This window comes from Astyanax mexicanus, chromosome 8 (genome assembly GCF_023375975.1).
Source record: "Astyanax mexicanus isolate ESR-SI-001 chromosome 8, AstMex3_surface, whole genome shotgun sequence".
Classification (NCBI taxonomy): Eukaryota; Metazoa; Chordata; class Actinopteri; order Characiformes; family Acestrorhamphidae; genus Astyanax; species Astyanax mexicanus.
This window is the reverse complement of record NC_064415.1, coordinates 13,223,848-13,248,452: the sequence shown is the minus strand read 5'-3', so window position 1 is coordinate 13,248,452 and position 24,605 is coordinate 13,223,848. Positions and strand designations below refer to the sequence as shown.

At 38.7% G+C, this 24,605-nt stretch overlaps 1 protein-coding gene across 1 annotated transcript in view; it reads left to right on the top strand.

The window, feature by feature from the left end:
- kcnj10a (potassium inwardly rectifying channel subfamily J member 10a) overlaps positions 1–24,605 on the top strand; it is a 33,982-nt gene that overhangs the window by 4,857 nt on the left and 4,520 nt on the right. The window contains exons 2-5 of the mRNA XM_007236099.4: positions 6,508–6,867; positions 7,984–8,195; positions 9,817–9,948; positions 12,454–12,631. Coding sequence (XP_007236161.1) covers positions 6,510–6,867; positions 7,984–8,195; positions 9,817–9,948; positions 12,454–12,631 — 880 coding nt within the window. The 5' untranslated portion in view covers positions 6,508–6,509. The remainder of the gene's footprint in view (positions 1–6,507; positions 6,868–7,983; positions 8,196–9,816; positions 9,949–12,453; positions 12,632–24,605) is intronic.

Sequence of the window (24,605 nt, the reverse complement as noted above, 5' to 3'; positions counted from 1 at the left end):
CCCCTTTCTGGTGAGAATGGGTGATTGCACCTCTTCTGAAGTCTCCAATGCTCCACCAGTCGTTCGCATTTAGTAAAACTGAGCCGGATCCTCTTTTAGAGGCTGTACGCGTGATGTAAGTACGGATAGACGCGTGACGAGGCCAGAAGAACTCCCACAAAAAAAGACACCCGACACCCCAGTTTTAAGAATAAAAAATATTAGGCTTAGCAGGGAGGGTCATTCCAGCACACTGGTACCATTAAACACAATATTTTGTCCCTTCTCCATTCAGAAATGCTTCTGCTTTCAGTTTAGAAACAAAATAATACGAACTGCCAAAAACAACTCTTTGGAGTAGCTTGTGCTGAATTAAAGCTTGCTTAGTAGTTTATAAATAATAAAAGCATTTTGGTAGGTGAAATGTTCGAAATGTCAAGGTATGTCAGACCACTTCAGACGTGTCTGAAAGGAAAATAAATATTAAATTATCTAAATTATCTGATATTACATAAATATATAAAAATGAACATATTATATATTTGTAAAAGTTACACACATAGCTGACATTTTTAACTTATATTTTATGTAAGATTACCTTTTTATTTAATTAGTTATACAGTTTAAAATATGCAACAAATGAATAGGGACTGAAGCAAATGTTTGGCGACACCGCATGGTCATTACTTAGTAACACATATATATATATATATATATATATATATATATATATATATATATATATATATATATATATATATATATGTAAGCAATTATCACAGCTTGTTAACTTTTAACTTTTAAGTATCCATCTAAAATGCTTCAGTTCTTCTTTGAGGGATTTTTTAGGTTTCTAATTCTGTGGGACCTAACCATAGCCCTAATTTAAGTCTGAGACCTTGGTTAAATGTTATCTGAGAGCTCAGGTTTCATAAGGGTGCACAACATTTGCACAAACTTGCCTATATTTTGCATAAAGCCCCTAAAATTGCACCTAGAAACCGTGATGTGAGTGTGTTTGTTTTGCACAGTGTCTAATACAAGTTGTCACTGGAAGCCAGTACATGTATCAATCACAAAAAAAACCTCCTGAAATGTTTATATAACCCTCAATGTGAATCTTTCTAATTTGCAGGGTGACTGGAAGTCCGTACATGAACAAGTTACATAATATCCCTTAAAATGTTTGCAGAAACTGGGGTGTGAATGTGTGTAATTTGTATAATGGCCAAAAATAACTGATATTGGAATCCAGTAAATTTAAAATTTACAGTGTCTCTAAAATCAGTATGTGAATGTCTATAGATTGCACAACACATAGCAATGGAATTGGATCATGATTTAGATTTGTGGTTATTATTTCTAATTTATTCTGTTTTACAGTAAATATATCTCCGTTTCCTAAATTGTTTTATCTGAATGTAACCTGAAGTAAGTACAACTTACTTACAGCTGTCTATCTGTCTATCTGTCTGTCTGTCTGTCTGTCTCTCTATATATCTACATCTTATCTGCATCATATGTAAGCAGCAAAGTTTCTGGTTGTTGGATTGATGGAAATGCTTGTTCTTGTACTTTCTGATTGTCACATTTTGTCCTCATGATGCTCTGAATGCCAGTGTGTGTGTGTGTTTGTGTATGTGGCAGAGAGTGTACTGTAAGCATAAAAGTGTGTACAGTAAGAGTGTGTGTGTGTGTGTTTGAGTGTGTGGGTGCATACTCGCTGGAGGTCAGAGGTCAACTGTGTGTACACTCAGCCTATCACACGTGGCCCTCTGAGAGGCAGACCCCCGCCCCCCCCCCCCCCCACTCAGAGTTAGTATTCAGAGCACAGAGACGCAGACAGATACCTATTCATACCCACAGTGTGAGTCCAGCGCTGGGGGGGGGGGGGGGGGGGGTATGAAGGATAGAGAGTGCAAAAGAGCGTAATAGTATTTGCGTAAGACAGAAAGAATAAAGCTAACGAAAAGAGAGAGAGAGAGAGAGAGAGAGAGAGAGAGAGAGAAAGAGAGTGGAATTGTGTTGTGGACAAGTGTGATGGACAAGGAAAACAGAGAGAAAAGGAGAAGAGGGGAAAGTGTCAGAATGAAAGAGTGGAAGAATGGAGAAAGAACAAGGGAGAGCATGGGAGGAAAATGTTAAAGGTTAAAGAGATGGAGAAAGGAATAGAGAGAAGCAGAGAGAAAAAAGGAGAAGAATGGGGAAGTGGGGGAAAGAAAGGAATAAGAAAAAGAAAAGGGTGAAAGAGAGGAAAATATTGATTACACAGAGAGAGAGAGTGATAGTGTAGAAAGAAGAAGACAAATGAGTGAACGAAGAAGAAAAAAGTCAGAGAGATTAAGAGAGAGAGCGAATTGAGAAAGAGGGAGTAAAAGAATGAAAAGGAAAGAAGTGATGGACTGAGAGAGAGAGTGAGAGAGTGGAGAAAGGAGGAGACAAATGAATGAATAAAGAATGAAAAGGACATGAAGACACGAAGAAGAAAAAAGTCAGAAAGATTAAGAGAGGGTGAATGGAGAAAGAGGGAGTAATAGAAGGAAAATGAAAGAGGTTGATGGACAGAGAGAGAGTGATATGGGAGAAAGTGGAAGACAAAAGAGTGAATAAAGAAGAAAAAAGACAAAAAGAGGGACTATGAGAGAGAGAGCGAATTAAGAAAGAGGGAGTAAAAGAAGGAAAATGAAAGAAGTGCATGGACAAAAAGAGAGTGAGTGAGTGGAGAAAGGGGGAGACAAATGAATAAATGAAACGAAAAGGACAGAAAGAGATATTGAGAAGAGTGAATGAGAAAAAGTGGGAGTAATAGAACGAAAAGGGAAGAAATTGATGGATAGATAGAGAGCAATTATAGAAAGGGAGGGGAAGAGTGGGACAAAACAGAAAAGGATAAAGAAGAACATGCGAAGAAAAGAAGGACGTAAAAGGAAAAAAATGATGGACAGAGAAAGAGTGAAGAAAGGGGGAGACAAATGAGTAAATAAAGAATGAAAAGGACAGAAAGAAAGAGAGATTAAGAGAGAGCAAATAGAGAAAAAGGTGAAGGTGAAAAGTGAAGAAATTGATGGATAGAGAGAGAAAGCAAAATAGGAAAGGGAGGGGAAGCGTGGGAGAAATCAGAAATAGATGGTAAGAAAAGAAGGACATAAAGGGAAAAATTGACAAATGAGTGAATGAAAAATGAAAAGGACAGAAAGAAAGATTAAGAGAGAGAGTGAATGGAGAAAGAGGCAGGAGTGGGAGAAAAAGAAATGGAAACAGAGAGAACATGGGAAGGGATAGAGCAAGAGTGATAGAAAAAGAATAAAAAAGAAAGTATGATTAAAAAGGGAGAACGATGGGGAAAAAGAGGAACAAAAATAAAAAAAATGGAGAAAATGGGAAGAAAAGAAAAAAGAGAAAGGGTGAGAGAAAGGACAGAGAGAGAGAAATAGGAAGTTGAGAGTGGGCAGGGCGGTTACATCGCTTTTGATCTTGTTCTTTTGTTTTATTTCTTTATTTTATTTGATTCAGAAACCAGGAGCTGAATGAGACAAAAGCTGCCATTGATAGAGTGAGAGAGATAGAGAGAGAGAGATAGAGAGAGAGAGATAGAGAGAGAGAGAGAGAGAGAGAGAGAGAGAGAGCTGTAAGAGAAGAAGATTCAGGTTTTTTAAGGCGGTGCTGTGTTTAGTGTTCAGCAGAGGTGCTCTGTCTTATTAAACTCTTATAAAGGAGGTCAGTATCTCTGTTATTCACTTCAGTTCACTGCTCAGACTTTAATACAGTGCAGATTATAGAGACTGTAACTGGTGTGAAACTCTATAGGTTATGGTAAAGCAACTGGACAAAAGCCCAGTGTACAGCCTGTACCATCAGCCTGTTTATATTCGGGCAGGTAGCCAGAGTCATTAGAGTGATAGCAGGGGTTTGTTAGCCACATTGTTAGAGTTCACTCATTAAACTGCACAGGCAAACTCAAGTGCAGCATGAAAAAGAACAGAAAATACAGAAATTAAACACAGAAACAAAATTCTAACATTATAAATAACGTGAAGACAAAACGTCTTAACAGAAATCAGTGTAAAGGATTTTATACCAAAACATTTTGAGCCTTTCTGTTGATCCAATTCATTGTAAAATGTTGATGCAATGTCCAAAAAACTGTAGATCAAAAAGTCAAAAATGTGTGACAGTGACAGTATGTATATAAAGTTAGAATCATGATTTTAGAAACTAACATTTGAATTCCTGAATATATTTAGTCTGAATCTCAGCCAATGCACACGTGATTCACATGATCTCACATCTAGGCCCCATGTGCAGTGCACCATCCATAAAGGCCCCATGTTTAACCCTCAAAGTCCAATTGCTGACCCTGGTGGGCATTCTTATGTGGGGTCAACATAGAACCTGTTATTAAAATAACAGTCTGGTATCTTGCAAGCAAAAGCAGTCAGGTAAGAACTTCAAGATCTCAATAAAAGTTACCCTGGGAGCTTTTGTCTTGCTTTCGCCTCTACACTGTAAACCCAGAAGTCTGTTTTACATACAATTGGATATTTCTAAACAATACTCAACTATTTTGAGTTCCCTTTAGTTGTAATAACTTGATGTTTTTATTTATGCTAACTCAAGTTTTCATTCCCCTTTACATAAAACATTTGAGCAAACCTTAAAAAAGTTAAGTAAACTCAATTTATCCGGTCTTACAGTATAAAAAACATAAAAAAGTTAAATCAACTTCCCCTTTAGTTGTAATAACTTGATGTTCTAAGTTACGCAAACTTAAGTTTTCATTACCCATTACTTAACTTTTTAAAGGCAACCGGTTTCCTCAATTTTTTAAGTAAATTCAATTTATCTGGGCTCACAGTGTAGGAGTAATCTTTGCTGGATTACCTCTCGAATTTTGTTCTCAAATTTGCTCCATTTGTGGATTGGTGAAGTCCAAACCCTTTAGAGAAAGTTTGGTAACCTTTTCCAGCCTAATTAACATCAACAACTGTCTCATTTGTTTAATTTGGTTATCTTAACCTACTTTAAGAAGTTGTGACAATATTTTAGGCCATATTTATGTATATTTAAGTTTGAAGACTGCACCACACTAGGGTTCATACAGTGGTGCAGTTCACCTGATATTTCGATCACCATCCCTGCACTAACTGGTTGAATTAAGTGTTAGATTCTGGTTGCATGTGAAACCTGCAGAAAGACCAGAAAAAAGGGGTTGGTGACCACTGATATACAGCATCTATGAATGAAGGTCTATTAAAGGGTCAATAGGGCAGCAGTATAGACAGTGGAGTTTGTGTTGCCGGGGGAAGTTTTGTCTTTTTTTTTTCTCCACTGATGCTTCAATCCCTCCATCTATAAATCTCCTCTTCAAACTGGAATGCCCCTCCCCTCCCCAAGTGCTCTACCACTCTTCCCTTGTCTCTCTGTGTCTCTGTTCTTCACTCTGTGTTCGGACGCTGAATAAGCCCCCCCTTGTCTCTGTTCCCCCCCGGCCTGGGCAACATGTGAGTGAGCCTGTGGTAAAAGAGGAGCTGGAAAAGCGAGAGGCCAGCTGCCTCGCTCGGCTCAATGAGGTCTGTCTCATGTGCCAGAGCAGCTGGGCCGTCTGAATGGAGCGCTGCGGACAGCGGCCCCCGGGCCCCTGGACCACCTCTGTGCCCACGTCTGTGTAGCAATGCCATCCCCAAACCCCAGGAGTGGAGAGCTACTCTTACTCGCCCAAGATAGCATCAGCCGTGCCCAATCCAGACGCCTCGCGCTGACCCAGTGAGATGCTATCGAGTTAACAGTCCCGCTAAAAGTGCTTAATGCACAGTCCTTTAGTGGTCAGGGAGAGTGTTTAAATGCAATATTCTAGGTCACTTGGTTTTGTTGTTGAAGGGCGCCAGCTCGTCTGAGATGCTATCATGTTTATTTGTTGTGCTAGTAAGGTGATGAGTTTCTCACAGTCCAGACAGACAGCTGTAGCTCTTCTTCGAGCATTTAAAGTAAGATAATGCAGCATTTTTAAATCACAATAGCAGCTTCAAAATCATCACAATGCTCCTCAGCACTCATTGCTGCTCCAGATCTTCAGGAGAATCATGTAACACTGCTTAATCTGTTGGGTACACTGTGTAGAATTACTCTACTGACTCTGCTGACAGTGACTGTAGTGTTCTGTATCTCTCTGCTTGTCCAGAAATGCATGTGTAAAAGAAATGTGGGTACCTCAAAGCACCAATTCCACCTTTTAACTGTAGGGGGAGTCCAGGAGCAAGAAATACTTATTCTCCCATACTGCTGCTTTAAAAGTGTCGCTTTCCATAATTCACATAAGTATTAACACAAGTATTTGATACTGCCTATTGATAATATGGCCTGTGATCCACCTGTGTAAATAATAATGCATTGCAGAGACAGCTGGACTGGGCTGGACTGGTCAAAACAAATGACCTAACAGGGACAATCAAAGAGGAGCTGTTAAACTGCACATTTCGTGGCAATTCAATTTATTTTACTGTTAAACTCACTGTTCTTCCCTCCCTACAGCCATGACTTCGGCCACTCCCCCCTCCTCACGCAGCCCCTCCCCCCAAAAGGTGTGCCACTCCCAGACGCAGACAGAGGTCCTGAAGCCGCTGCTGGGTGGAGGAGGCGGAGCTGCAGCAGGGGGCGGTCCTGCAGCACTGAGGAGGCGTCGGCGTGTGCTCTCAAAGGATGGGCGGAGCAACGTACGAATCGAACACGTCAGTGGCCGAGGTGCTCTCTACCTGCGTGACCTCTGGACGACCTTTCTGGACATGCAGTGGCGCTACAAGCTCTTCCTGTTCTCTGCCACCTTCGCTGGCACCTGGTTCGTCTTCGGAGTGCTGTGGTACCTGGTGGCACTGGTGCACGGAGACCTGCTGGGTGAGGAGACGAGGAGACATATAGAGCTTTGATATTAAAAAAATTACTTTAAACAATTTAAACGCTTAATATTTCTATAATAGTTAGATTTCTATAATTCTAGACATAAAAATGACAAGTATTACAGAGCATTCACTGTAATACAATACAGCTAGAATAGAACACAAATATAATCAAAAATGCTCAAATGCATTTGTATAAAACATATAAAACGGTGTAAAAGCTGTATTTAAACATAGAGGTCCCTATTTTAGTGATCTTTGGGCGAACCCAAAGATGATTTAGGGTGTGTCAGGGTGTCTTTGCTATCATAACGATGGGAAAAGTACACCTTGCGTGGCTCGAAATGTGCATAAGGCATGTACTCTTAATTAAATCTCTTATATTAATTAATCATGGATGCGTTTTCTACATACCATGCACCCAACCAGCTTTAAACCAATCAGCGTATTACTTGCCATTGCCAAATAGACTGTTGGTGGGGTGTAAGATAGCAATGAGCATTGCAGCACACCTTGTACAGTTTCCATAGAACTTAAAGTAAATGTCTAAAGAGTCATGACAAAGTAATGTTTTTTACTCAGATTTTAGACAGTGGTGTTCTTGTACGCCCAGTTGACATATTCGATAAGCACAGTCTCCAGCCACTATGATTGGGATTGCTGGTTCGAATCCTGGACATGCAGCTTGCCATCAGCTGCTGGAGCCCTGAGAGAGCACAATTCGCTTTGCTCTCTCTGGGTGGGTAGATGCACTTTTCCCTCATTACTCCTAGGGTGATGTTGATCAACGCAAGGCGTCTGTGAGCTGGTGTATTAGAACCAAGTCGCTGCGCTTTCCTCCAAATCAGCAGCAGTTTGAAAAGAGTTGGTGGCTGACTTCACATGTGTCAGAGGAGGCATGTGCTAGTCTTCACTCTCCTTGTGTTGTGTGATATGGGGGACATACAGCTGACCAGCAGCTGAATAGGTGGAAAAAACCGGCCTAGAAAAAAAATAGAAATAAAAAAAGGTAACCTGTCACTCACCAACAGGCAATTCATGAGTTATAACTAGTTGCTAATTTCTTTATTTGATATATATGTATATAATTTGTGCTTTTTTCACCTCCTGGCAGAGTTTGACCCACCTTCCAACCACACCCCCTGTGTGATGCAGGTCCAGACACTAACGGGGGCTTTCCTCTTCTCACTGGAGTCACAGACCACCATTGGCTACGGCTTCCGTTGCATCACTGAAGAATGTCCGGCCGCCATCATTCTCCTCATTGTGCAGCTAGTCATCACTATGGTGATGGAGATCTTCATCACAGGGACATTTCTGGCTAAGGTGAAGACAAGGCAATTCTGACTATTCTACTATAAGTCTGCAATAATGATTTTATATACTGTAGCATACATTCTGTGCACTAAATGGGTGCTTTAGTAATTCTTTTTCAAAGTACAGCACATTACATGTGTAATGTTTGTGCACAGATTTGTTCACTAATTTACTTTAACTAGCATTCAAGCAGCATTTCCAGTGGAAAACCCTCAGGGACATCTGGACTTCAGGATTTGCATTCATTTTAGTTAGTTAGATTAAAATTTTGTTTAATAAAACAATATTAAGTACTCAACAAACTCCACAGGCTTTACAATTATAGATATAGATAATCAACTAACATCCAGCTACCATTGAACTTCATCTCTTTTAAATGTAGTTTAATCTTAAGTTGAATGTAAATGATTCTAAGGTGCCAAGTAGTCCCAATTAGGAGAAAATGGGAACTAAGTCGAAAATAATAAAACAAATGTACAAAGAACTTAAAATAAACCTTTAACCTAAGCCTAAAATGTTAAGATTAGAGTTAGATGTAGGTTTACATTCAATAAAGAATCATTTACTCTTACTTTTCAGTTCAATTGCATTTAAAAAACATTCAGTTGAATGTCATTTGAGCATATATAAGGCATTTACAATGAACCATCCAAATAAAGTGATACTGTTTATTTTTTCTCATTACATTTTGGTTGGCTTTAAAATAGTTAAAATTTCTAAAATATTAAATGGAACATTTTCCAGTTAGCATCTTTTTTTAGTGGTCTCTGTTGATTGAGGTAAAATATCTGTTCTATTATTTGCTTTTTTTATGACCAATCCTAACAAATGTAATAGTCTGATAGCATATATATGAACTAAAAGACGAATTAACCAATCAATTATGTATAACAGGGGCAAAGAGTCTAAAAGCGGAGAGGGTGCGGTATTATTTAAAGTGGTATATTTCATTATTTGTTTTATTACAGAGTGTGGCCCGTGACTTCAAATATATTTCTCCTTCTGGCCCCCAACAAAAAATGTTTGGACACTCCTGATGTACAATATACTGTTCTGTTTAAAATATGTAATTTCAGGACTGCTGGAGGTCTAAAATACATCACTGTCCCTGAATTAGAGTGATAATCTAAGCAGAACTTAGGCTGTCTCAATAATGAAATATTTTGAATATATGTATTTGTTTATTTTTTGGAGACCCCAGCAGAGATCTGCTGCCCCTGTGCTCAATGGCTCTGCTGATGCGTTTAAAATGTAAATGTCAAATTAAATTAAATCTGTTGTAGCTGTGATGTGTGTAGATGTGGTTGTATATGTTAAACAGTGGTATATTGTTTTTTTGATGTGTTTGGATGAGGTTGTTTATATAAACTGACATGGCAAAAGTCATGGGACAGGAACTTGCTGGTATGTTTATACGGACAATTCTAGCCAGACACCGCTGATCACGCTTATTACCAGTATTCTGTACATTTTTAGTGGACTTAATGCCTTCTCAATTTACATACTTCTATCCCATGAGTTTTGGCGTGTGAGTGTATTGAACAGTGGTATATTGTGTTGTGCTGATGTGTGTAGGTGTTGTTGTATATATTAGATAGAGATGTATTGTACTGTGCTGTTCTGTGTGTAGGTGGCTCGGCCGAAGAAGCGTGGTGAGACAGTGAAGTTCAGTCAGCATGCTGTCGTAGCGAATCATGAAGGACGGCCGTGTCTGATGATCCGTGTGGCCAACATGCGCAAGAGCCTGCTTTTGGGCTGTCAGGTAAGTGTGTGTGTGTGTGTTGTGGTCAGGGGTGTACAGTAAGGAAGTAAAAATAAGTAGTAAAATGCTGCATTTGTATCTATTAGAGTATTATTTTTTTTCTTACAATATTTTTTGGACTATAAGGTCAAAAAATCTGTCAAAATGTTTTAGTTTTACTTTGGTGAGCCACAAAACCATACCGCTTGATGGATTGTCTTGATGGATCCATACTTAGTGGCCTCTATTATCGACCATTTTTATTTAAAACATTGGAAATCTAAGCTTACTGTAAATAAATGGAGGCACTTTACTCACCCAAATAACATTTTTCAGGAGAGAAATGTGTGTAGATCACCATCCAGGACTCATTTGATTCTAAAAGAAAAAGTTTTTTTTCTTTTAAAGTCTTTTGTAATTCTTAATTTTGGAATTAGAACTATGGAATTAGAATTCAATTAAATTAAATTTTATTTAAATAGCGCTTTTTAGTTCAAGTTGTCACAAAGCAGCTTTACAGAGAAAACGGGTCCACGCCTCTTATTAACGTGTCACATTCTCGTCCTTTTCTATGCTTGTTTATTTACCTTCCTCTGCACATGGCCTTTGTGTTCTTCCCCTTGTGTCTCCACCTTAAGTGTTTTCACCTGTGTTTCATCTGTAGCTCCGCCCCCTCGTTACCTTTCCCCAGGTGTTCCCTGTCTCCTTTCCTGCTATGTGTGTGTATTTATAGCCCTGTGTTTCCTGTTTTTTTTGTCGGTTCTCGTATGTGTTTACGTCGGTTCAGGTTATGTATGTGTTCTATGTGTTCCTCCCCTTGTGTCTCCACCTTAAGTATTTTCACCTGTGTATCATCAGTAGCTCCGCCCCCTCGTTACCTTTCCCCGGGTGTTTCCTGTCTCCTTTCCCACCTTGTGTGTGTATTTATAGCCCTGTGTTTCCTGTTTTTTTTGTCGGTTCTCGTATGTGTTTACGTCGGTTCAGGTTATGTATGTGTTCTATGTGTTCTCAGAATTCCTGTTTTTGTTTTATAGTTTGTTTGTTTCTTTGTTGTTAATAAAAATCATTTGCATTTGCGTCCGCTCCCTGCGTCCTCTCCTTGCTGCACCTGACTGAGCGAGCACCACAGTTATACATATAAATGTGGTGACAGGGGTTCCTTAATATCACCCACCGTACTTTCTGCTTAAAATACCCAATATTAACTGGACAATATATGCATAATACTTTGATTTGATGATAATCTTTTATTTAATAATAAAAACTCAACTTTACATGATATTGGTGGCTGATAATGTGTGTAATAGTGCGTATTTTCGAATTGCTAGGCTTTTATTTGTGTGGACCACGTCTTTGCCTGCACCTTTTTGTTCTGTGTGGGCAGCCGTACACTAATAACACCAGGAAAACATGGCGACACCCTTGTTAATTTTGATGTAGGCATCCTTAGTATTGCCCGTAATACAACTTATAATCCAGTGTGCTTTATGTATGAAAATAGAACTGAAAAATATGCTAATTTCATTTTTACTTCACTACATATTTTGGATGAGTTTAAAACTTTTATGATAGATGTTTCATATCATATGTTAGGAATAATTTTAAACCCACATTATCACTAAAGCCAGAGTGGTAGATGTTCTGCACTGTTACCAGATTTGATCAAGCTGCTCATTATTGAGTGAATCAAGAGAACAAGCTCATCTTAAAAGACCTCGCTGCTCCCGTTCTGCCTTTTACTCTGATTTCCACTGTCCACTGCTTTCTGTAATAATTACACTTATGACACAGTACTGTAATTTTACTTTCAGTACTTCAGTACTACAATATATAATAAACTACTTGCAATAATAGAAGTTACTTTTTTGATAGCGCACTTGTACTTTTACTCAAGTCTTGGTCTCTAGTACTTAATACATATCTGGTTGTGGTGGGTCTTGTGAAGTATTGGTAAATATGAAAATCTTAATCTTCTTGGTTTTAACATAATTTTCTTTCAATGTATTCCCATTTTCTCCCCAATTTACACGGCCAATTACCCAACCCACTCATTAGGACTCCCCCTATCACTAGTGATGCCCCAACACACCAAGAGGGTGAAGACTAACACCTGCTTCCTCCGATACATGTGAAATCAGCCACCACTTTTTTCGAGCTGCTGCTGATGCAGCATTGCTGAGTAGGATCACAGCACAGCGTGCTAGGAGGAAAGCGCAGCGTCTCGGTTCCGGTACATCAGCTCATAGACGCCCTGTGCTGTGGACATCACCCTAGGAGTGATGTGGGGAGAGAGCGCCATCTACCCACCCGCAGGGAGCAGGGCCAATTGTGCTCTCTCTGAGCGCCGGCAGCTTGATGGTAAAGCTGCATGAGCGGGGGTTTGAACCTGCAACCTCCTGCTCATAGTGGCAGTGCTTTAGACCGCTGGACCACTCGGCGCCCTTTGTTTTTGGTTTTATGTGGTAATTCACATTATAATCTTAATAAAGCCCTGATTGACCCAGAAACCTGTTAACCTGTGTGCAGGTAACGGGTAAGCTGCTGCAGACGTCTCTAACTAAAGAGGGGGAGACTGTACGTCTGGACCAGAGGAATGTGGCATTCCAGGTGGACACATCCAGCGACAGCCCCTTCCTCATCCTTCCCCTCACATTCTACCACATCATCGACGACAGCAGTCCACTCCGTGCCTGGGCCGCCAAGGGTAAGCAGACACCTATGTGACAATTATTTAAATAGTTACACTACAGTGCCTTTGCTGTCATAATGTTGGGAAAAGTACACCTTACATGGCTCGCTATGGGTTTGTGCACTGCTGCGTGTCCATGTGTGAATAAGAGGTGGGTGTGTACACACATTAGGGATGCGCCTGTGTTGACTATCTGCCAAGATAGCAATGAACGTCTGACTGTTGATGTTTGCCTAGGTTGTTTTCAGTCAGTGGCGCATTCAGTGAGTATGCAGACCAGTGTTCAGCCTTATTCACACAATAACATCTCACAACTTGCACTATATACAGGTGTATGACTTAGTATGTCAGTGTATGAACTTTGTGAGAGCAGTTGGATGTCTGCAACAGTAATCAACAAATTAGAAGCTGTATACTTATGTACACACTGTCTACAGCAGTAAGCAGGAAAATCAGCAGGCACTGCATGTGTAGTCTAGGATCAGGAATCAGGAATCCACTGTTCTAGATCAAATCTAGAACAGAAAGCAGCTCTAATTAAGATCCAGAACATTGGATTTCTAGGGTTTCACCATGTTTAGACGTGTTAAGTCGTAAAGAAGGACTGAAACAATGCAATCTTACTGTTCTATGAATTCGATGCTAAAATGATATGCAGATACATCCAAGCCAAATCCTCTGATACAGATCTTTTGGTTGAGGCTGGTAGAACAGAACACTTGAGAGGAGGGAGAATAGTCTTGGACACAAGCCCCACATGGCTCTGCGGAGTTACTTTCAGGACGGGAGTGGGGGAAATGTGAACTGCAGCGTGGAGAGAGGGGTCAAAACTTGAGAGGAGCTCTGTTACAGTGTCAGAGCAGAGGAACAAGGGAAAGGTTGGAGGTGTTTTAGGCAGTTTGGAGGTATACTAGTACCTTCTTTCCATTGACACTTTATGTCTGGACCAGAGTCAAGTTCAGCTGACTCAGATTACATTTCTGTTTAGCCTTGTCAGTGCTTTTTATACCACCCTTTGTGCAAGTTTGATTTCTTATAAAAGCCATATCATTGTGTATTTTCATTTAGGGTAAAATATTAAACCTAACCACAGAGAATCTTTTTGATTTATAGTTATAGTCAGACGTTTAAAAGTTACTTTACATCAGGAGTTGAGTTCAAAATGTGAAACTCATATATATATATTATGTAGATGTATTACACACAGAGTGATCTATTTTAAGTGTTTATTTATTTTACTGTTGATGATTATGGCATACAGCCAATGAAAACCCAAAAGTCAGGTTTTTTCAGCAATGTGGGCAGTGTGCCAATTCCTGCTGGAAAATGAATCTGCATCTCCATAAAAGTTGTCAGCAGAGAGAAGCATGAAGTGCTGTAAGATTTGCCAGGAAAACACTGCACTGATTATAGACTTGATAATAAAACACATTGAATCAACACCAGCAGATGAGATAACTCTCCAAACCATCACTGATCATCAGTAAATTTTACTGAGTCTGGAGGAAGAGTGGAGAGACACACAGTCCAAACTGCTTGAGGTCTAGTGTGAAGTTTCTACAATCAGCAGTGTATTCCTGGACAATCTTACGGCATTAATCAACAATAAAAAACGAAATTGCCAACTTTTTCAATGATATTTAAATTTTTTGAGATGCACCCGTAACTCATATTAGAATTTTCAAACTGTGAAATGTTTTTTTTTTTTTTCCTGGAACCTTTAAATAAAAAGAAAAACATATAAGCATAAATGTCTCTTAGCAAGTTGCAGCTTGACCAGACACTTTTGGTTGCCCATCAGCAAGGCAAGCATCTGGCAGAAGTGTGGTTGGATATTGGAACAGTTTGCTTGGCAGAACAGTAGCTGGTTGTTGTTGTTTTTTCTGGCAGAGTTCACATTTTTGACAGCAGGACTTTGAAAACCTTTTTCAAAAGCTTAATGTTAGCCTACATTACCCTTTCCATAAACACTATTGAGGAGTGTTCTTGGTCATTGTCCTTTTGGAACACCCAGCTGTGTCCAAGTTCTTTTACTGTCTATCTCTGTGGTGTTTTTCTTGGACCACCGCACTGCTGTCGCTCTGGATTTGATTAGGTCCTTGTTTTGTTGTGTTGTGACTTGTTGGTTTGCGACTGAGATGCATTCATTCAAATCTGATTTGCTTTCCAGACATTTTAAAAAAGGTCTGGATGCAATCTAGAAATGTCAAAATTTGATGTCTGACCACAGCGTAACAACCCTTGGAATTAAGAAGTGAGCTAAATCAGGTGTGATTAATCAGGAAAAGCTGTAAATCCAGGAATCCAACACATACCTACCTCTTACATAGCACCTAGCCAACACCTTTATCCAAATCCACTTACAAATATTGATGTACATTAGCAATAGAGGACATAGCAAAAGTCCAAGGCAAAGACAGGGCCTAAAGAAGGCCCAGGGGCATAGTGGGACACAGGTGGAAAGTAGAAAAGACAATTGCACACACTTTTGTGTAATATACTAGTCTCTACTAATATACAGAGCATGCTGCTACCACCACCATGCTTAACATGTGGTACAGTATCAATTTCTTGGAGTAGAAACTTTCTTCTTTGGCAGCAGCCTCTCAGCCCATGATAATGTAAAACTTGCATGACTGTAGACAGTGACACTGGTGTCCAGCAACTACCTGTTCATGGCAAGTCTGTGCCTTAGTGGTACTTAATGGTTCCTAACAATCTGAACCAGTTTGTTCTTATCTGAGGCTGACAGTTTGGGTTTTTCTTCACTACCTTGGCAAACATAAATTAGCGTTCCAATAACTTGTGCTAAGTCTGTGATATTGACTCAACTACTAATCTAGGAATCTGCAGTTGAATAAGAATGTTTCTAAGAGACATTCCTGATGCTTACCTGCAAATCTACAATTAGCCTTTTCAGATTCACGTTGAGATTCAATGTATTTTGAATTAATATTTTTAATTCTGTGTGTAAAGTTGAATAATCCAATATTACCATGTCTATGAGAAATGTATGAAAACTCCAACCTCAACTGTTTTTATGTACATAGATAGATAGATAGATATTAACTATACATTATAAGATATATATATAAAATAAAAATGCTGAAAGAAGAACATATACATAAATATATAAATACAAAAACTATGCAAAGTGTGGAAGTAACCAGCCGTAGATATGATGTAGTGCAGTAATACAGAATAAATTAAGTATTAGAGATAGTAGGTATCAGCAGATATGATAAATACTAAACATAAACCTGTGCAAGTATTGTATTTAAGTTAAAAAAGTAGTGTAGTGTCCAGGAGTGCAAGTGGACAGGATGTACCATAAAGTGACAAGTGTGCAAATGAACAGGATGTACTTTGTTTTGTACATGTATTTAATATTTATGACAGAAAATGGCAACTGTGATAAATGTATTCACCCTTTTAAACATGTACATGGATTTATCTTCAAAATAATGTATTAACCAAGTAATAAACCAAATAACTGGACAGTATAATAGATCATATGTTAGGGTGTACAGTTTACACAGCAGTGCATGTCCTCTGTATATCAGTATCTCAGTACAGTAGACTCTGTGGTTTACAGTGTAGTTCGCATCTGTGCAGAGGTAGTTGTAACATGATAAGTGTGGAGCAGTCTAGCCAGAACCATCTGAGAAAGGGGGGCCCATTAGAGTGTGTCTTGGCCGGGATCCGCGGTGCAAAGGCCCGGAAATTGGGCCAGCACTGTGCCATGCCAGCAGAGCTGGGGCCCAGGGCCTCAATTCAGGGCTTTTAGATGGACCTGTGGGTAGCAGAACTGAAAACCTAGCAATGAAAAGATCTCCGTTGGAGACAGAGCTGCTGTGCAACTGTACCAAATGCACCTGACTTTTGGACGCTGTGACAAAAAGAACATTATGCTGAGAGCTGTCCACTGCACTTTCTGGGGATATTTGTTGTGGAAAATTTCTGCACTCAAGTAAAAAGTCTTATTTGCACAGCCAGGAGTTACAGTAGAATGTTGATAAAATCTGAAGGTCATATTGAGGAATTAACCCACTACTGATAATATCCACTGTATTCTGAGAAACAGATATTGATTGTAAAATAGAATTTACATTGATAGTAACAAAATATAAAAAAGGTATAATAGAATTAGAATCATTCTGGCCTTAGTAGACATTTTCCTCAGTTTTCTGCATACTTTTACATTTTATCATTTATTTGGAATATTATTTGTATTACGCAATCAATTGTAATATGTGCAATATGTATTTGATTGCTGTTTAATCTGTAATCTTTCTACATAATTTCCGTCATACCTTGTACCTAAATTTTACCAACAAATTAGCATTAGCAACACAACAGATGCTCAGGTAACCAGGAAAAGTTTTCATGGCCCTGTGATTCCAGGACCTACAAGACACCCTGTTATTAGAAAGAATATAAATGGCTTATTGCAGGAATAGTAGCACATTCATTAGAACAATTTATTTGAACATTTTGTCCTCTGCTCACTCAGGAATACCACTGCTTTCAGCCTTTGGAAAAATTCTTAAGGACTGCTGCTTTATTAATAGATATATACTATTTTAACACACATATTATGATCACAGTTTAAGATTAATTATGATTACAATTAATAATGCATAATAAACATGAACGTGATAAAACTCGGGCTTGCTAAGTTCGCGTGTGATCTGGGGTCAACTCATTTACCTCTGGGCTGATTTTGTTCTGCAAGTCAGTGGGAACAGTTTTAGAGGAACACATGGATCTCACTCGGATGTGTGAAAATCGAGAGGTTAAAGGTCAAGGTCTAGATCTCAGGCCCAGAGACACAGAGCTCTGTGTGAAAAGCTTGATCTATCAGGAGAGGAGTTAACTTGATTTGAGGAGGTTAAAGGACAGACGATGGTATCAAGAGATGGACAGAAAGAGCTGGACATTCTTGCTTCTGGTTGTTTGCTGCTGTCTCACAGTGAGGACTGTGTGTGTGTGTGTGTGTGAGTGTATTTGTGTGTAATAATGTAATAATGGAAGCTTCAGTGTTTACGGTAGTTTGGGATATTTATAATGAAGAGAGGATTCGTGAGCTGGCACGTATTTCCTTCTCTCTCTCTCTCCATCCCTAATGTTCTCTCTCATCCCTTTATCACTCTCTCTGTCTCTCTGCACCCCCTTTTCCTCTCCGTCACTCTCTCTCTCTCTCTCTCTCTGGTTGGAATGTGTGTGTGAGTGTGTGCCAGAGTGTCTCATTAGGGGCACAAAGCAGCTCAGTCCGTGGTGCTGAAACGGAGGTTGTGGATCCGGTTACGGTAGCAGGGCTTCGGACACACTCAGGGGACCATTACACTCCCTCTCACTCCGCACTCTAAACTCCACACTGTACACTCTACACACTCTCTCCCTGCTCATCCTTTCAGCTCAGTTTAGTTTAACCTCGGGTTGCTTTATGTGTTTGACTGAAGCGCTGAGTGCTGGATCCGGTAGCGTTACCGTAACTGTAAGCAGTGGGTTCAGAATTTTGAATTAGGGAAGCACTGAAATGCGAATTGTAGAATGAATTCAGGATTTGGCATTTTTTCCTGTACAGATACACACTCTAAAAAACAGAGGTACGATATGAGTACTTTTTTGTACTGAAAGGTACACTCTTCATAATTGTACCCTCAAAGGTACAATACTGGTCTTTACAGGGTCAGATTTGTTCCCTCTGAAGTACAAAGTAACTTCTAACAGCAATAAGTACAGATTTGTACCATTTAACCAGCCAAAGGGTACATTCAGTATTCTGTACCACTGTACTAACAAACAATATATGTTTTAATTGGACATTTTTTTTTTGAAAGCCAGACAATTTTGGATCATCAAGTTTTTGAGCCATATTTAGTTGATGATAATGTGTATAATCTTTATAATCTTTACTGGCACAAAAACCATGGGTACAAAAAAGGACTTTCACTGAAAGGTACTTTTTTGTACCTCAATATAAGGTACAGCCCCAGAGACAAGCTTTCTACTCTTTTAAGTACAAATCTGTACTTACTTTTCTTAGTGTGCAGCAATGCTAATACTGAATACATAGACACTATAAAATTGACATCACATTGATCTGTAATGGGTACAATAATTATAAATCATTTGTATCATCCTGATCTGCCAAAATACATGCAATTATTCTGTAAGTGTACTGTATATTGTCACAGTTCAATACTAAACCCAGTATCTCCATTTCTTTTTTTTTTTTTACTACGTAATTTGCACACATAACACACAAACTATACTTTGCACTGTGTTAAAATGTGTTGATGAATGGACCAATAGTAAAAAAAAGGTTTTATGTCTCTCCTGTAAAGTTGCTACTTGTTTTTCACTGAAAAGTGATGAATTGATTAATGTGGATTAAAGGAAGAATCCTGTAGAGTATGTAACAAAGTATGTATAAATGAATCCATCTATTTTTTGTCTAAAATACTTTCCAAACTAATATTTACTGATTCTGATATAATCATGGTATCATTATTGACCCCAAACCAAATTTGTATTTGCAGTTCTATCAGTTCTATTAATAATTTTTAAATAATTATGTAGTAAGAATTGTTCTTATGTAACTGTTTCACCACCAAGGAGACTGGTGAATGGGTTTGAAAAAAAAAATGGCAGGAAACAGAACAAATGAAATGCCACAAAATGGCATGCACCAACAAAAGACAGCTTTCAGCTTCAAACAAACTTTCTTTTGAGATTTTTCTTTTCAGATCTCTTTTCTTTTATTATACTCACTGTTACCGGTCACTCCTATACAAAGGTGCAACAGAGAGGACTGGTTTGACTGAGGTTTATATAGGGGGCTGCACAGGTGCAGCTAGTTGATGCCAATCACTGCCGGGGATTCTGCGATTTGGAGTTTTGAGGTTTAACTCTACAACTTCTTCTCTTGTGTCTACCAGCCCCCCTGCTGGCAGCATGTGGTACAGCACAGCCCTTAACAAAATAATACTGTAAATGTACTGTCATTTTTTTTTGTTGCGAAATGTCTCTTTAAAGAATCATCTGGCAAGGTCCATCACCAAATAATATAATAACATCAAATAACTCTCTTTCTGCACAGTTAAATGTGTTCACTATAGAACTGACACAAAAACTAGACTTGCTTGGAAGCTTGTTTGTTGATATCTAGTGTAACCATTGTAAGCGTCTCACCAGACTAAGATACTGATTGTATGGCCTGAGCATTGTGAGTTGTGAGTTTGAATCCCACAACATTCTGCTTTACTTTTAGCATCTGTAAACTGTTGAGAGCACAACTGACCATGCTTTCTCTGAGAGAGTAGATGGTGCTTTCTCATTAAGTCCTTTTAATTCTAAAACTGCCCAGAATTGGGGTGAAAAATTGCATCTAATCACAGATGAACAATTTTAGGAAAATGTTCCTCAACATAAAAATGTGAAGACTGTCGGTATCCCACCATCTACAGTATATACAATATCATTATTAAAAGATTCAGTGAATCTGGACTAATCCCTATGTGCAAGAGACAAGAATGAGGCTCAATATTGGATGCTGTTGATCTTTGGGCCCTCAGGTAGCACTACATTAAAGCAGGCATGATTCTGCTCTAGACATCACTGCATATTATTAACCCTTGTGTGGTGTTCATATTTTTGTTACTCGTTTACTTTGTTACTTGTATTTAATTCAGCAAAATTAAGCAATTTTACATTAAGATGCTTTACACATGCTTGCTTCACCTAAATTGCAAGCAATATAAACAGCTTACATGGTTAATATTTGCCCTTTACCTTTCTTATGTTACATTTCTTTCAAAAAGTGCTACTCTTTTTTTATTGTTTTTTTTTTAATAAAATGTAAAAGAAAATGAATTTAACTCAAGATATGAGTAAAAAATTTGTTTAGTTTCAAATTTACAAATGAAGCAATGTTTATTAGCCCTTGGCCAAACATACTGTATGTAATATAAATGTAAAGGGGGGGGGGGGGGGGGGGTGTACAGTGTGTGTTTATCGAAAATGTGTTTTGATATATGTTTTTCACAAAAAATGAGCCAATGCCAATGAGTTTGAGTTAGAAAAAAATATTTTTTTAGTATCATTTGATGAAAAATGAAAACGGGTCCCACAGACCTGAACACCACTTTAAAAGATATGCAAATCAATTATGTATTGTCAAAAAAGTTGAGATATCTTGCTATGTGCAATCATAATACATTTATTAACAAAATTACTGCCCCTTAATTGTCTCTTCACTGTTCCTGAATCAGTGTCTTCAGTCATGTTTTGCTGGGATCAGTGTTTTTGCTACTTGTGTTTTCATTCTAACGTCCACTGGAGGTCAGTAATGAGCGCTTTATAATTGTGTATCTGTTCAGATAGACTCATACATTCTCACACTGTCACATGTCTTGTTAATGACTGTCTCTTACACTGATTTTAGCATTTTAGCATTGAACAATATCTCCATTTTCACTTAGTGAATCATGTTTAATTATACACAGCCGCCTGCTAATCAAGCCTAGGAGAATGTAGGTGCCAGAGTTTTAAAGAAGGCGTTATCCATAATCTCCTACAGGGTCCTACAGGGCGCAGATGTGACCACTTAAGCACTTTAAGTGAAAGACTGTCCCAGAACCAGTCCGATCTCCGTTCACTTGATCTCTGATTGGAATTGCTTCAGTTGGAATTCTAGAAACCAATCTGTTCCCATCAGAGATCAAGTGGACAGCAATCTGATTGGTTCAGTGACAGCTGCAGTGCTCCATGGGGTTTATCTGATGTTGATGTGGTTGACGTTGATCAGAGTTAAGAAATGGCTGGAATGGAAGTCAGATAGAGTTGAGCTGAAAAGTTGAGGTAGCTGCGTCACGTAATTACAGCTCACACTGTTACAGGTTAATGATGCTACACTATGGTTTATTTACCTAGATTTTATGTAATTTCAGTGGAAACTCTGTTTCATGATCTCTCTTTCTCTCACACACATGTTCTCTCTCTCTTTCTGGGGTCTGTTTTGCTGTGTCTTTCTTCTAAAATAATATGTGTTGTGTTTGGGTGGTCCCAAGTGTTTGTAGTCTGGCCAGACTGTAATTATCTAATCAGTTTGAGAGTGGCTTCTGTTGATCAGACTTCACACAGGATTAGTTTTGCATGGGGAAGATAAAATATGTAATTATATATGTAAGATGTCTGGAAATTTTATGAGCGATTTGCACGACATAAGAAATCTCTGCATAGAAAAATCTCTGCATAAATGCATAAATCAGCTAGAAATGAAGATTATTTCAATCTTTTAGTTTCAGTGTCGCTCCGAAAAGTGTTTTGTCACTATCTCTTGAATACTGCTCGTTTATTTCCGCTACTTCGGCCTGTTTCTACTTGTGTGCAGACTAGGAAACATGCATATACTCTGAGTTAACAAATATAAAAAAGATCTGATTTCTGAGCTAAAATACAGCTCCCATTTTTAAGATTTCTTATTTAGATTTGTTAACTTTACTCCAGTCTTAGAAATAGGATTATACTGTTTGCATTAGTACTTAAAAAAAACTGCAGTCAAAATGACTCTAGAGTTCATGAAAAAAAACAATAAATGTACATCAAGTTTTTAAATGTACTTTAAAGTGTTCTATGTCATATTGAAAACAGTTGAAAAGTCTCAAATTGCATCCTCACTCAGTCCATCTAATCCACAATTGACAACTAACATGATAAAACATTATGTGTGTGTGTGTGTTATTTTAAATAAAACACATTTTTTTTTGTGCTGGAAAATAACAACAGAGCAACTCTGCATTTGTTCAGAGTTTTTGTAGTTTTAAAATTGTACCAGTAGTGTTGATGTCTTCTTGTTGTGTCCTCTCAGAGCGATTGTCATTAGGTTAGCGTTTAGCTTTGCCTCTTCAAAAATGTCTAGTCAAGTTTTTAAATTATAAAGCCTAATGTGTGTTTAGCACCCATATGGGAGTCAGTTGGGAGAAGAGAAGGTAAAGGCTAGCGTTGGCTAGCATTAGCTTATAGTCTGGCATGGATCGCTGGCTTTCACTTCCTTGTGTTCTGAGTATAACTCAGTATTTAAATGTAGGCTGCTTTGAGGTAGGGTTACAGAAAACTATACCAAACTGAGAGGTAAAAAATTAAGCATATAAGCTCTTAATGATCCACTGTTTTAAGTTCATGCTTTTCTCCTGTGTCTCTAGAAATGATGGATGACCGTGGATTAATCCAGTTTTCAAAACAAATGGATATTTTGCCAACAATCTTTTTTTCTGCTTTTCAACAAAAGCTGTTGATTTGCACACGAATGGGCAACAAGAAAGCCTCTGCCAGCATGAGCATGTGTGTGTAGTTGTGTAGGCACGTGAGTGTGTGTGTGTAACCATGCATGCTCCCTCCTTTTCTAACTGTGTGTGTGTGTGTGTGTGTGTGTGTGTGTGTAGAGTTACAGTTGCCCAGTGTGTGGATGTATAGGAGAGGAGGTCCAGTTCTTCTCAGCTGAATGCTACATTGTGCTTGTGTAAGAGAGTGGAGCTGAGAGGTGGTGTTATGAGTTACACTCCACCAGTCAAATTACTGACCACTGACCGTCTCACCACAGTCTCACACTCACACACTATACAAATACATACTGGTGCTAATGTGAATACACTTATACATTCTTTTGAAAGTTCTGTTAATTAATGTGCCCTTATTGTAAGCTTATATACACTACCAGTCAAAAGTTTAAGAACACCCCTATTTTTTCCTATTTTTTTCTTTAATGTTAAAAGAGTCTATTGAAGGTGTAAACAGTACACACCACTCTCTGTCTTCATCTGTAATTTCTTTAAAGAAAATACTTTTATACTTTTAGTAGATAACAGAGTTCTCTGTGTTTATTTTTCTCACTATTATGATGGAAGTGTGAATGTGCTGTGTGTAAGTGTATGAATGCTGCAGTAGAGAGTGCAGTAACACCAACTGATCCAGCACTGCTTTACTTTATCACAGACAAATGCATATTACGAGAAAATGGGTTGAAAGAAAATGAGAGATAAAAAGAGAATATAAAAAAGAGGAAGAGGAATATACACAAACAATGAAGGGCAAAAGGAGAGATACAGAACAGCTGACGGAGAGGAAGTGAAAGAGACATAAGAGATAGAGAGAGAGAGATAGAAAGAGAGAGAGAGACTGAAAGAATGAAATGGAAATAAGGGGAGGGGGTGTATGTACTGTACTACATAAGCCGAGCTATTTTGAATGTAAGTTATGTATTTTCCACTCAGAAAAGCAGAAGTGGGTCTGCCTGACTGGAAAAAAATGTTTTCACAGATGACAGAGTCGTGCGACATGTTGATGCAGGTGTGTGTGAGTGTGTTTCTGTGTGTGTGTGTGTGTGTGTTTGTGTGCATGAGTGTGTGTGTCTGTGTGTGTTTGTGTGGTAGAGTGAGGTTATACACAGTTTTGGGTTGCAGTTCCTCTGTTGGTCATGTGGGACTGACCGACCGTACTGTCGTATCCACTAAATACTGGATTTTACTGGTTACTGTATTTACAGTAAACCAGTCGTCCCCTAAATCCCTAAAGAGCTTCTCTCACACAGAAACTGACCAGCAGCACACTTCACTGCATGAGTCAGATAGATACTACAGCCTCTGTGGCTTTACTGAATGAGCATATCTGTCCAAGCGTCAGTCCCACTGATTAGTGCTGACTTTTGGCTGTACAATAAAAGAGGAAATCCTGGAAATTGTGTCATTTTAAATGATGTAATATTCCTCAAGCGTTAGTCGACATTTCCGGCTCACAGTTTTCTGTGTTTTTCCCACATCACACCTGATAATTCACCTGATAATCTGTGTATTAGAGGAGGGAAAACCCAACATGCTACACATTCATCCCCCCGGGACTGTGATACTGAACGGCTGACCTCACAGCAAAGAATACATCATGTCCACCAGGGGATTCATGCAAAACAGCCAACTCATACTACTGACCG